Genomic DNA, 14,161 nt, shown 5'->3' on the forward strand with positions numbered 1-14,161 from the left:
TTCAAGGCAGGTTTATAATGAAAATCTAATGTGACCCTGGTAATTCTAGAGCAGAACAAGTCTCAGTGCTTGTTTTGCAGTTTTTCAGAGACAGGATTTTTCAATTATACATTAAAATATATTTTTGTACATCAAATCAACTTGTGTGGAGGTTTTCTGATGGTGAAAAGCAAAGCTTGAATGCTCCTTTCTGGCATATCTTCTGACTGGGAGGATGTTGTGAAATAGGCCACGCTTGATTAATGCTGGGTATGGTATGATTAATGTAAAGGGCTTTGAAGAAATCCCATCTATTCATCATCAGCATGGAAGTTGAACTTTTCATGTATCCCAAAAGAAAGAACGCGTGCACACACACAAAACAACAAAAAGAAAAACCCACAAAAAAACCCCAAACCTCACCCCCCAAAAAAAACCCCAAAATATGAAAAGCAATGTAAGGAGGAAACAGCTGGCAAAGGTCAGGCTGAGCTAGCAACTGAATATTAATAATTTACATGGTAGAGGGGGATTTAATTCTATTTTCATGCCTTTTGAACTGTCCTGCATATTTTCTTTACTATCTCATAGTTACAGAAAGTGTTAGGTTTTCCTCTCCTTTTGATTGTTCATTGTGAGTTTGAAAGAACATAGTGAATAAAGAATTCGTTCGTAGGTTTGTATAAAGCAATTGTGTTAGCAATTCAGAGTTTTCTCTTTTTTTTGAGTATTGCTAGCTAGGAGCCAACTATGGGAGCATCAAACTTACAGTAAATAAAATTAAGAAAGCAGCCTGAATCAGGCCTGTCTTATTTAGTCTAGACAGTACTTTTCATGCCAAATGTTACTGGTCTCATTTCTGCTTGCCAGAGTTATTCTGATACCTCACATTTGTGGTTTGCTTTTATCAGGCAAGGGAACTTTCTTTTGCATGATAGCTGCAACTGTTTGTTCTCCTTCTGTAGTGCTGTTGTAACCTTACTACTCTTCGTATTGTTTGTTTCTAGAAAATGCAATTAGACATCTGTTTGTCTAGTGTACATTTCAGCAATGGAAAGTTTTGGTCAAGTTTATTAAGTTAATGTCAGTTTTGACCATCTAATTACAAACTGCCCAGATAAATTAGTCACATAAATCTGTAAAATGCAAAAAATCTTACGTAGTCTTGGCTGTTTGATGCAAAATTTAAAGACTGGAACTAACAATTGCATCTTTTTAATTAGTGTGACAGGGAGTTTTAGTAGTACTTCTAAATTTTGTATTGCAACAATGCCAGGGGTTCCACTTAGTGTTCAGATGTTCAGTAAGCAGCACGCTAAACTTGGGAAGCAATGAGATCTCTTCAGTTGTGGTGATGGTTGTTATTAATAAGTAAGAACTATTTATCTTTTAAGTACAGGGGTTTTTTGTTGTTGTTTTAAATTATAAAATTATTTATAAAATTATAAAAACCTGTTTTCGTGTCCGTGACCTACTTTGAGTTCCACGTGTGGGCTGTGGTAGCAAGCTAGTACTAGCTATTTCTAGTGGCCTTGAGTAGTGTTATGAAGAAATCAGTCTATCCTGCTTCTTATTTATTAGTTTGGATATCCCAACACTGGGAACAAATTAAAAGCCTCATTCAGTGCCAAGTATTGCTACCCTAGTATAGTCTGATCAGAGATTAACTGCCGGAACAATCTGCTTTGGAACAGCTAAATGAATCCGAGCATAATAGCAAGCTTGGCTTTTGCTTTTTGCCAGGGGCCCCTGGCACAGGTGATGTGACCAGGTACAGCACTGAGCCTCCATACAAAGAAAGGACTGGCATGAGGGGCTCAGGCAGAGCTCCAGAACTTGGTAGAGATCAATATATAGGAAAGGGAAGAATCTGTGTTACTTGCAGGCTGGTAGTATTGTTTGGCAAGCTGGCACCAACAGTCATGGCAACAATCACTGCGTTTTAGAGGATTGGGAATACACTGTGGTAGAGCTGTTAAGATAACTTCTGAAGGCTTAATAGTGACTGGGGTGATGCTTGTTACAAACTAGGCCTGAAATGTTTCCTTGTGACATGATTGTATTAATAGTTTTCAGTGCTGATGTTTAACTGACCTTCTCTCTGAGGGTCAGGCTCTCCTCTCTGCTGATGTCAGTTAGGAGGGATAGTTCTCAAGATTTTGTCCACAGGGATCAATACAAAGGAAAAAAAATGCTCACACTGTATTGCTGAACCCACTAGAAACCACGTCTTCTTACTTGGAAGTGCTACAGCACTGAAGGAACTCTTTATGTGCTGATCTAGGAAATAAAAACTCAGGTACTTCACTAGCATCAATATGCACTGTGGTGGTAGAGGTACATGACTGGTCTCATACACCTTCCATAACGTAGTTAGGGGAATATCCTTCATTTTAGTGGAAGATGCGGTATCTCAGTTAGCTATGCAGTATGTTTTTGATTATGAACTAACATCTTCAAGAATTAGATCACATTGAGAAGAATTTGAGTATCAAAAGAACAGTCAGAACAGAAGGATCTAGTATAAATGCTTTGATGTTTGACCCTATCAGCTCCTACTAGAACTGCACTACTGGTGAGCAAGGTAAGGCTGGTCAGATGCTTTCAGCTAGCTCACATCGACGCTAGCAGCAGATGTCCAATACCACGCTTTTTAAACATTTGGAGTGCTTTTGTACCTCTATGCAAGACCTTTGGTAGTTATACACCACAATCATCAAAACAGAGCAGAAATGTGCAAGACAAAGGGCCTAGACAAGTCTTAACTTTGGTTTCATGCAGCTATTGTAAGCATACACTTTTATACAAGAATAGGTTATTTATTGTGTATTGAAATTTAAGATCAACAGCTTAAACATGAGATGAAGATGTTTCCTTTTAAAGAATTTGAGTTTCTGGAGTGAAGATTAAAGCTTTCCTGTGTACTACCAAATAAAGCACTCTTGCAAAACAGAACTTATTTTTATACTGCCTTAACAATAGTTAATGTTAATACTTAATGCAAGCTAAATTAAGGAAGAAAATTGCAATACCTGGGAAGGAAGAGGGAACTTTTTATAAATCCTACTGATAAAAATTTCAGCCTCCAGTGTGTGGCATTCCTGTGTTAGGTGTGCTGTATTGTTGAGTTATTGTGGCTTTTTGGAGGAGGCTGAGTGGGGTTTTTTTGTTTGTTATTTATGGTGGGGTGGGGTTTTTTTGTTTGTTTAGTTTTGTTTAATTTTATTTTAATTTCAAGTGTTATGGTAGACTCTATTGTAGATTGACAGCCTTGGGCTACAGTGTGGCTGCACGTGTTGCAATGTAAGAGGTAACACTTTACAACATGTTACAGCCTTAACAGAAAACAGGCGCTTGAATAGCAGCATCTGTGTCCAGTCAAAGATCACACTATTGAAATTTGAATCATACAATGATAAAATAGTTAGGGGTGGAAAGGACCTTAAGGTCATCAAGTTCCAACCCCCCTGCCATGGGCAGGGACACCTCACACTAAACCATGTCACCCAAGGCTCTGTCCAACCTGGCCTTGGAACACTGCCAGAGATGCAGCATTCACAGCTTCCTTGGGCAACCCATTCCAGTGCCTCACCACCCTCACAGTAAAGAATTTCTTCTTTATATCCAATTAAACTTTCCCCTGTTTATGTTTTAACCCGTTACCCCCTATCTTGTCACTACAGTCCCTAATGAGGGGTCCCTCCCCTGCATCCTTACAGCCCCCCTTCAGGTACTGGAAGGCTGCTACGAGGTCTCCACGCAGCCTTCTCTTCTCCAGCCTGAACAGCCCCAACTTTCTCAGCCTGTCTTCATACGGGAGGTGCTCTAGTCCCCTGATCATCCTCGTGGCCCTCCTCTGCACTTGTTCTAACAGTTCCATGCCCTTTTTATGTTGAGGACACCAGAACTGCACACAATACTCCAAGTCAGGTCTCCTGAGAGCAGAGTAGAGGGGCAGGATCACCTCCTTCGACCTGCTGGTTACGTTCCTTTTGATGCAGCCCAGGACATTGAGCCATTGACCACAACTCTTTGCGTGTGGCCATCCAGACAGTTCTTTATCCACCGAGTGGTCCATCTATCTAATTAATGTCTCTCCAATGCAGAGACAAGGATGTCATGTGGACAGTGTCAAAAGCTTTGCAGAAGTCCAGGTAGATGATGCCAACTGTTCTACCCCTGTCCATCAGTTCTGTAGCCCCATCATAGAAGCCCACCAAATTGGTCAGGCAGGATTTCCCCTTAGTGAAGCCATGCTGGCTGTCACCCAGCACCTTGTTGTTTTCCATGTGTCTTAGCATGCATTCTAGGAGAATCTGCTCCAAGATTTTGCCAGGCACAGAGGTGAGACTGACTGGTCTGTAATTCTCCAGGTCTTTAGGTAGGAAACATAGGGACAACATGGGAACTACAGTATTTTGTTTTAATCTGGGGAAAGGACTTCTACTGAGTACAGTGAGACTGTTTAAGCACTGTATTAGAAAATTTGACTTGGAAATAGTCTGAGGAGTTATGTTTTTGTTGTACGTAAGAGTCAGAATGTCTCTAATTAATGCACTTTTTCTCAAACTGATCCAAGTTAACAAGAGCATCTGTGTAGGACAAAACCCCATTGTCTGTTCTAACCACAAATGTGTTGGCTACAGTGGTTACTAAGTATCCTTAAATAATATGACTAAAGAATCAGGCATTGCTTTGGAGATAGGTGCTGGCTCAGGCTCCACATGTTGGAAAACAATAGAACAATCATCTGATTTCTCACTCAGCTGAAACTCTTCAGTCTCACCACTGTGGGGAAGTGCTGCTCAACTGTCCTCTGTGATAAGAGGCCCATGCCTTACTCTCAGAAGATGGTATTTACCCTGCACAACCCTCTTTAAAGGTTGGTTGTTATCCCACAACTTTCCCATGTAACTTTTGCAGACTGAACTTATTAGACTTCCTTAGTTGCAAAGAGAATGATGGAGCTTACTGCCTTCATTTGAGCAAAGGGCAATGTAGTGCTACTAGCCAATGAGCTAGGTTAGCAATTGAGACTACTCTCTGAGGAACATGTTATCTTGACAGTGTGATCTGCACTACTCTTTGAGGAATGTGTTATCTTGACAGTATGATGTACAGTAACTACAACTTCTTGAAAACTTTCTGAGTAGCTGGTTACTTAAAGATGTGCTATTACTGCAGTGGAACTCTGCAGCCTAGAGCCCCAGAGCAATGAACTTGTATTTGGCCAAGGGCTGTGTGATTTTCTTCCTTGCTTGTTTATTGCTGGATAGCACTGTGGAAGAGTGAAGGCCAGTGTGTTAGTAAGGAAATGGTTCCAACTGCTGATGGTGTGTGGCTAAATTACCATGTTTTTTTCTAAAGAAGGGGGAGAAGGGAATTTCTATTGAAAGTTGGCAAGTTTTTTTTTTTTGCAGTGAGAAACTGAGATCTTGGGGAGGAATGTAACAATACCAAGAAACTGGAATTTGGCAGTGCGAGAATCAGCTTGAAGGCATCATCTCGTTTAACAGGAAGGGGAAATAGTTTTGCTGTTCATGGAAGCCATGTGGTTATGGGACATTTGTCAGAGATGTTCAGTGCTGCAGGCAGAGAGAAAGTGAATGGGGAAAGTAATGTGATACTGGGAAACAGACACAGACCTTCTGGTGAGATGGGAGCCAGGCTGAAAAAGAGGAAGAGAAGCAGTGCTCTACTGTATGACTAGAGGTGTATGGTGGTGAAGGGAACAGGTTTTCTGGGGACAAAAGTGGGAAAGCAGCTGGGCTTAGGTTCTACTTAACATACCTGGCGTGAAATGACAGTTGTAAGAAATGGAGAGATGTTTCATGGCACTGCTGCTTCTCTGACTAGTCTGGAAACCTCTGTGTGTTAACAAAGTTGAGCTCTTCCAAATCACGATTTTCAGGAGGACTTTTTCTTATTCCTCCCTGTTGTCTTGAGTAGTTGTGATACTTCTCTTGATGTATTGAAAAAGAAGTAATATAATTCCTGTAGTCTTTATTTATTGTTTGTTGATCTGCAGGACAATGAAAATGCTAAATGCATGGGAAGTCAGGTGCTTCATTGGAAGCTAGTAAGTTGAAGTTTCTCAAATGGTGTTTTGAGAACTTGGAGTATAGATGAATTTGTCTTTTGGGTTTGTTTGTTGTTTTTTTTTTTACAAGTAGTTTCTATGTCTAATTCATTAACTTTTACATCATTCTCTCTCTTCTTTTTTATTTCTTCTTTTTTTCCCTGAAACAGGATGATACCTCTATCATCTCAGACACTGATGATGAATCTTCATCATGGCCAAACACAGGAATATGTGATCAAACCCAAATATTATCCAGTAAAAAAAGTGATTTCAGGAGAACAGTCCACCGAGGGCTCATTGCCACTAAGACTGGGTCAGGATCAACTTGCATCATCTTTTCAATGTGAGTATAACTTCAAAAAGCATACTCCTTTCTCCCCCCCACCCTCTTCTTTTTGTTTGTTTTTTTGTTGTTGTTTTAAGATCTTGAAAATTTCTTTTCACCTGAATTGCAGTAACACTTCCAAACAGAAAAAGGTTAAAATAATTAAATGAGATAATTTTTAGATTAGCAAATGCTTCAACATTCTGTATCCTCTTGAGAAGCAAAACAGATTTCCTAGATGAAGAAAAAAATTGAACCAGATTCACTGATAAAATTTCATAGTGCTATTTCTAGATGATAGGTTTTTCTTTGGATAAAAGGTGCTTTGTGAACACCTGCTGGAGTAGGCATAACTGTGTAGTCAGTGTAAGATGACAGTTACCTTTACTTCAGTTATGATAGATACCCTTCTTGGAAAGCTGGAGTCCAGGATTGTGGTCTCACTGGTGACTGGTTTTCTCTATGTTTAATTTATTATGTGTTTATGAACTTCTGCACAGTATGGAGGCTGCATGAGAATTTCTGCTTCATATATATAAAAAATGATTGTGTAGGTGCCCAGCTTGTGGCCTTGGCTCATGCCCCATTGTGTGGGGAGCTTGAGGACAAGTTTTGGCTTAAAAGATGAAGGACTTGATGAATTATGGGTTAGGTATTACAGAATGTCTGCTGGCTTGATTTGGAGAAAAGTTCCTGCAGTTTAATAATGGACTGATTAACATAGAGATGAAGGTAGTTGCAGTCTCCTGACAGACTTCCTCTGCTGTAGCGCAGTGGAATATGTTCTGAGGATTAAGTAAAAAGCCTTTCATATTAAATCTCTAAATATAGTTTCTTTCTGTATCTTTGCATTTCTGCATTGCAGATCTTCATGGTCTGTCCATGTATACTTAAATGCAATGGCCTGCTTCCTTTTTCTTAAGAGTAAGTTCATCGATGTTTAAATAGAATCTTGGCTCTAATGGGAATACAAGTAGGCAGCTGAAGGTCTTTGAACACTTTCAGTGTGGGGAAGTATACTGCTTGCGAAGCACTACATCACCTTCTTGGAAGCTTCAAAAAGATACTTAATCACTCTGTCAACATCAACCAATAGTATGTCTTGCAAATGAGATACTATGGTTTTTCTTTCTGTCAGCTGTAATTTTCCAACAAACGAGATATTAGTGGCCCCTGGGATTGGACTGTGTCCCTCTGTTCTAACTCTTGTTAGCCAGAGAGTATATAAATTCTAGGCTGTATAGTTCTGCCTGTACTTGGAGCGACTGTTGCTGGTTTGATTCTGGGGGAAAAAAAATAAAAAATCATCTTCGTTTTTGCCCCCTTCTTTCAGGCTGTTTGAGTCAGTCTGTTTTAGATATACTCAGTGTTGTTTGCAAGCACCAAGCTGCCAGTGAGCAAATGGGTTGTGTGAGATAACTCCATGCTGCTGTAAGACAAAGGAATCAGTACTTCTAGCTCTTAATAGCTTATTGGAGTTCCTCTGTTAATTACAATACTTTGAAGGACATGACTAGGAGGAGAAAAGTCAGGAGCTGAAGACAGGGTACTTGTTATCAGATTCTAAGAAGCCCCTCTGATTAAGGATTACATTAGGGTATGAAATTTTGTATCAGGTGTTCTGTGATAACCACCAATATGCAGTTCCTAGCTTTGCCTTGAACTGAGGGGTGAGGTCCTGCAAATTATATCATGCTTGTGGCAGGGTTGACAATCATAGTCTAGTTACTATAAGAAAATTTACAAGTGGCTGATGATCTCATGGTATTTTGTCACTGCTGTTAAATGCGTAATCTTGTTTCGTGGCAGAACTTCTTATTCCACTGAGCAAATGAACCAGTAATGGCAGATACTTAAAAAGGAAGAGGGGATCAATGTAGTAACTTCATTAAAAAGCAAGCAAAGTTGGTACTGAATACTTAAAGGGTTTGGGGTTCTTTTATTATTATATTTTTTTTATTTCCTTATTAAAGGTTTGTTGTTTTTTCTTTTTTCAGAGAAGAGAAGAAATAGTAGTCAGATAATACCTGGTGACATCACCCAAGAGTTCATAGTTATCAATTAACAAAATGCAAAGCAAATAATTTTTTTTTCCTGAGCTTTTCTATGCATTTTAAGGTATTAACACTGTGGCAGAGAGTGGCATCCGTGAAAGATGTGCTCCAGAGAATAAATCTATTTTTCCAGCTGTAGTTGAACTTGGTATTGATTTCTCTGGATTTCTATAGATTATTTAAAACCTGTGACACTTGAAACTGAAACAAGTGTCAGTCCTGAGATACCTTTAGAGATAGTTCTGTCCTGGAAGAGGCAAATGAGATGTCAGCTAAAAGTGCTTTGGGAAGAAAACTGCCAGCCCTGAGTAGGTTCTTCTGGGCATCTTCTGGTTCCCAGTTAGTAGTGTTTGAATGTCCTGCTATAATGTTGCCAGATCAACTTTTGGAGGTATTAGGGGGAAAAATGTTGAAGATGAGTCACATTAAACATTTTTTCAATTAAAATTTATTTAAGGTTCTTCCTGGAACACTTATTCTGGTGTGTTTACGAGCAGTTTAAAGTCTCTGATAGCTTCCAGAACATGCAGTATAGTAGTCCTATTAAAGACAGCTAAATAGTCTATTCTTTTGTGCTTTTTTAACTGAACTTTTAGTGTAAAGTGATATATCGCATCAACAGAGTTTGAAAATTCAGTCATCCATTTGGCTTACAATGACAGCATTTAAAGTCACTGTGGGACATGAAATGCGATTACCTGCCAGTAGCCATTTCTACTATCAAGCACTTTGATCTTTTGTGCTATAGGATGTAAGCCTTCTCTGAAGAGCAGCTAGCGTAATTAATCAAATTTTGAATTCTTGTTCTGCCTAATGAGGTGAGGCTGTTACAATTGTTCATAGGGATTTTTTAAAAAAAGTCTTGTTTTCTAAAACCAATATGAACTAACCCCCCCCCCCGAACTAATGTTAGAGATCTTCAATTAAATATTTTTGGAGTTCACTGACTCATTCAAATTTTAGAATGGTCACAGTTTTACTCTGTAATTAATTCTGTCTCCTTATGCTTAGTATTGTAATACAGTTTTATTTATATGGCTGTGTATTGCTTTTTTTCCTAGGGCTCATACCATATTCAATACAGGAGAGAGAAAAATCAGGGCTCATAAATGTGGCATTGTAGAATTTTAAAGCGCTTTTCTTAGAACTGAAATGCTGTTCTGTTTGCATGCTTCTAAATCATCTGTTGTTAAAGTCGTTACACTATAAAACATCTATCTGATTCCATTTAATCAGTATGCTGGTATATTTAAGCTACTCAAATTAATTTTCAGATATCTTTTTAGAGAATTAGCAAATATTTAAGGATAAGGCTTTGGAAATTCAGAGCTACCTCAAGCAAATGAAAATATCTCATGTTGCACAGGCTGACATCTGCAGCAAAAGTATACATATGGTTTAGCACCAGCAAGAAGATTGAATATGTAGCGATGAAAGTAAGCTTGCAGTGGAGTCAGTATGATCAGCAAAGAAAAACTGAAAAGGATGAGATCATGTATATCTCAACATTTGTAATGTAAACATCAAAAATACTTTAATACATAGGTGAGGCCAGCCAAATAGCCTGTCTTATATAAGCTCACCATGAGCTCAGTAATTCTCAAGGGATGCATTGCTTTCTTAAAAGCACATACCAGCACAGTTGACCTATAATCTGCCTGAGTATTTGAAACCTCAGGGTAGCAATGGCATCAGCACAGAAATTTCAACTGTAAAATTCTATTTGCAACTTAGTAGCCTATAAAACAATGGGGAGATGCACTACTTTCAGTAGTGCAAGTACACCTACTTCAGACATTTTCCACTGCTCTTTTAATGGCACAGTTAAACAGTAACTGCTAGTCAGCATGAACTGAGTGTGGAACCTATAAATATGAGTGCTGATCTTCCTGGCTTTATATGGGTAATGCTAAAGAAAATTCATTAAAGAAATTCTGTTCCCATTGGTCTAAAATGTATATGATAATAAGCAAATTCTAAACAGAGCGTGTGCTTTCTGCAATTCCTTTCAACACAATTATTGTGAGAAGTGTTTATTAGAGCAGTAAGAGGCTAGGAAGTTCTCTTTCCCTCTGCTCACTTCAGGTGTTAAATGATTGTTCAGAAAAAGTGTTTAAATATATGCCTCATTTTCTGACCTGAGATGGTTGAGGGCTAGTTTTTAGCAGCATTGTGCATGGTTCTGTGAACAGCATTCAAATCCTTATGTAAAGAGGAAGCGGAAACAATCATATGAAAGTCATGTAGCTGTTCTAACTATTGATGTATTATAGTGCCTTATATTTTACAACATAATTTTACATATGTTTAAATACATGAAGTAAGCTTAATGTGGAAGAAGATGTCCCACCACTTAGAATTGTGATGTGCAGAATACTCTTGTGACAGTTTTGGCATAACAATAGCTTTCCTACTATTGGAAGCATAATACACTGATAACAGAGAAGCTCTTTTTTTAAGCTGATATATAATTTACATATGCTGGCTTCATGGATGACTTCACAGATTTATTTAAGCAAAAACAGGTGTCACTTTGAAATTCCAGTGTAAACTTTTTGTGGTATTGCACCAGTCTGACTTCACTATGTGACACTTGTATCATAATAATAGTATTTCCCTGTCAGTATGGGTAAGCAGCTGTAAAATACATAAATGTTTTATTGTTTTTTAAAAAAATGCATGCAGAGTTGACACATGTTCCATGTAAATGTGTCTGTATGATTTGACCTTCTGCCACAATTCAGTGTTTGCTGGTTTCAGGAGGAAAGCTCCCTTAGGTCTTCAGTGGGTCACATATACCTTCCATGCTTCTTGGTATTTGTTTGTGGAACCACTGGGCATAAACAGCAAAATAATTCTCTCACTGGCTTGTCTTAACTAGAGCATTACACTGTGTTCTTTGTAGCTTCTGCCTATATATGTATGTATGGATATTGGAGTTGAACAGTGGTAACTTCTCTGAATGTAAGTTTTGTGAAATTTGGAGGTAAAGGGAGGGGTGTTAGGGGCCATACTCTAATTAAACAAGGTATGGTTGGCATAATTAGGTGGTGAAAAGAGAATGAACAGTTAGAAGACTAACAAGCTGAAATAACTGAAAAAATCACTGCACAGTCTATCATAGTCTGTTTGGTGGAGGGAATGAAGAGTCCAGTTCACTTCAGTCACCCATGGGAACTGACATTCATGTCATGCTCCTGAGGTTGTACATAATCAAATACAAATAAAGGAATGGGGTAAGTGTATAAATGTCAGGGACTTCATTGTTTTCTCAAACACAAAACATTTTACACATTTTCAAAGGCTTTGCTACCCTTCAAGAAACAATGGGGATTTTAAAATGTTTAAGAAAAACTTTTAGTGCAGCCAGGGTCAAAAAATACTGTGGTTTTTTTGATGACAAAACCCAAACAATTTTAGTAAAGCATCCTTTTTTTCCCTCCCATTTAAGAGCATTAAGCATACTGCTATTGAAAGTCATGACAAATCATAACAGCCCTTTAAAGTCTTGTCGTGGTTTAAACCAAATCCGCGCAGTTCGCTCACTCACTCCCCCCCTTGCTCCCCCAACTCCCGGAGAGTTAGGAAGGAGAATCCAAAGAATGTAGCCCCCACAGATTGAGATAAGCACAGTTTAATAGCTAAGGTATAACACAAATCACTACTGCTACTACTACTACAAATAATAATGATACAGCCAATAACAAGTGAAGAGAATACAACACCTCACCAACCACCGACCCATAACTCACCCCACCCTGCCCAACCGAGCACCAAGTGATACCTCCTCCATCCCCCCAGATCTCCAGCCCTTCCGGCTCTCTCCCAGTTACATCCTGGGAATGACGTGCTATGGTATGGAATACCTCTTTGGCTAGCCTGGGTCAGGTGTCCTGTCTCTCCTTCCTCCCAGCCTCCCCTCCTCCCTGGCAGAGCATGAGCTCAGAAAAGGCCTTGGACAAACCAAACATTTGAGCAGTAACTCAAAACATACTTGCTATCAGCAACCGTTCTCAGCCCGAAAGTCAAAACACAGCAGTGCACCAGCTACCAAGGAGGAGAAAAATTACTGCTACTGCTCAAACCAGGACAAGTCTGCATTTTATTCCAGAGGGACCTGGAAGAGGCTAAACTCCAAATATAAATTAAGTGGGTTAACTAGATTCATGCTAGAGCATTTTAACTCTATCAAATCAACAACAGCATTTACTTTGCTTTTGCTTTAAAGAGTGACAAATTCTGAAACAAGTAACTTTAACAAATGAACACAGTTTATTTAGCAATTATAAACTATAAAGGACTGTGTAGTTCTAAATCCTTGAAGATAAAACAGTTCTGTATAAATACAAACTGCTTCTCTCAATATATTACACCTGCAGGAATTTTAACAATACCTTTTCTAAGGTGTCTTTGTGATTATTTATGTATCTATAAAGGGTTCAGAATTGAGGTGGCCAGGAAATCAGCCTCTCCCCAAAAAGTACCATGTTTTTCTCTTTGGACTCCAAAGCGTTTTTATGGCCCTGAGCTCACCAATAATCGAATGTCTGCGTGACAGGCAGAGGCTGCTGGTGCTTTTATAGGAACTAATTTAAATGTTACATTCACTCAAAAATGAATTATCATCTCTCTATGCTTTAAAATATGGAGGCCAAGACTGATAAACAGCAGTGTGGGGAAAAATCTTGGACAAACAGATTGGTGATCTGGCAAATGGAATTCAGATCAGTTCAAAATGTGTTACAACTAGAGGAAACACAGTCTGAGACAAATGCATCTCAACTACTGTGATGAAAGAGAATTGGCTCCAAACCCAAAGATTTCTCAAGAAGAAAAAAGAGGCTTTCCAGAAAATTCTGTAGCGGAAAACCTCTATGACATATCTGAAAAAATAATAAGTATGCTGGATATAGAGATTGGTTAAACCTACTCAATTAAACATTATAAGTCCTATAGCTAGGCTAACTCCAGAGTTGCTGTGATACAAGTCTTGGATAATAAGAATTGGTTCTGTCTGTTACAAGTAGCTAAATTTGGGTTTACTCACAGGAGATATGAAAGTGCTCTTCTCTGTCAGTGCCATCACCCATGTCGGAAGGAATGACCAAATGTTCACAAAACAAGTACTGCAAGAAGAAGGTCCTTTCATACTCGGTGAAACTAAGATTTCAGAATCAGAGACATCCTTATGTCTGTCGTCATTTTTTCCTCCTTCAGAAAATTAATGGGAAAAAAAGATCTTGGCTTCATGCAGTGCTGAGAGAGATGATTTTTTAATGGTGATTCAGCATGTGGAGAGGGCTATGTTCATTTATAACTTAATTCCATGACATTCTGTCCTTTGTCACTGTTTACAGTTTGTTGACTTCCTTAGTACTTTCCAGTTGCTTCCTTTCAGGAAATAAAATGTTAAGTGGATATACTTAGTAAAGTCATACTAATTTAATTTTTATTCTCTATTCTTCCTGGAAATGGTAAACATTTTTAGAGTCTTCTCAATTAAGGAAGTTGCATATAATGGGGGTGGGGTGTCTGTGTCTGTCTCAATAACTTATTTTCTAAAGAAGTGACAATCTTCCAAATTAAAACTTGTAATACAATCCACAAGGCAGGGTAAAGTCTGTTGTCTTGATTGTGGAAGGAGCCTAGATAATTATCGTAGGCAAAATGTGTAATTGCAGATGAACGAGATCAGGTGGGAGTGAGTCTCATTTTCAGTGT

At 38.7% G+C, this 14,161-nt stretch overlaps 1 protein-coding gene across 5 annotated transcripts in view; it reads left to right on the plus strand.

Annotated features, from left to right (window-relative positions):
* Positions 1 to 14,161, plus strand: part of LTBP1 (latent transforming growth factor beta binding protein 1) — a 188,229-nt gene that overhangs the window by 42,589 nt on the left and 131,479 nt on the right. For all 5 annotated transcript variants that reach the window (XM_034060293.1, XM_034060292.1, XM_034060295.1 and 2 more), the window contains exon 4: positions 6,229 to 6,404. In XM_034060293.1, the coding sequence (XP_033916184.1) occupies positions 6,229 to 6,404 (176 nt within the window). The remainder of the gene's footprint in view (positions 1 to 6,228; positions 6,405 to 14,161) is intronic.

The sequence above is a fragment of the Melopsittacus undulatus genome, chromosome 3 (genome assembly GCF_012275295.1).
Source record: "Melopsittacus undulatus isolate bMelUnd1 chromosome 3, bMelUnd1.mat.Z, whole genome shotgun sequence".
In the NCBI taxonomy this organism is placed as follows: domain Eukaryota; kingdom Metazoa; phylum Chordata; class Aves; order Psittaciformes; family Psittaculidae; genus Melopsittacus; species Melopsittacus undulatus.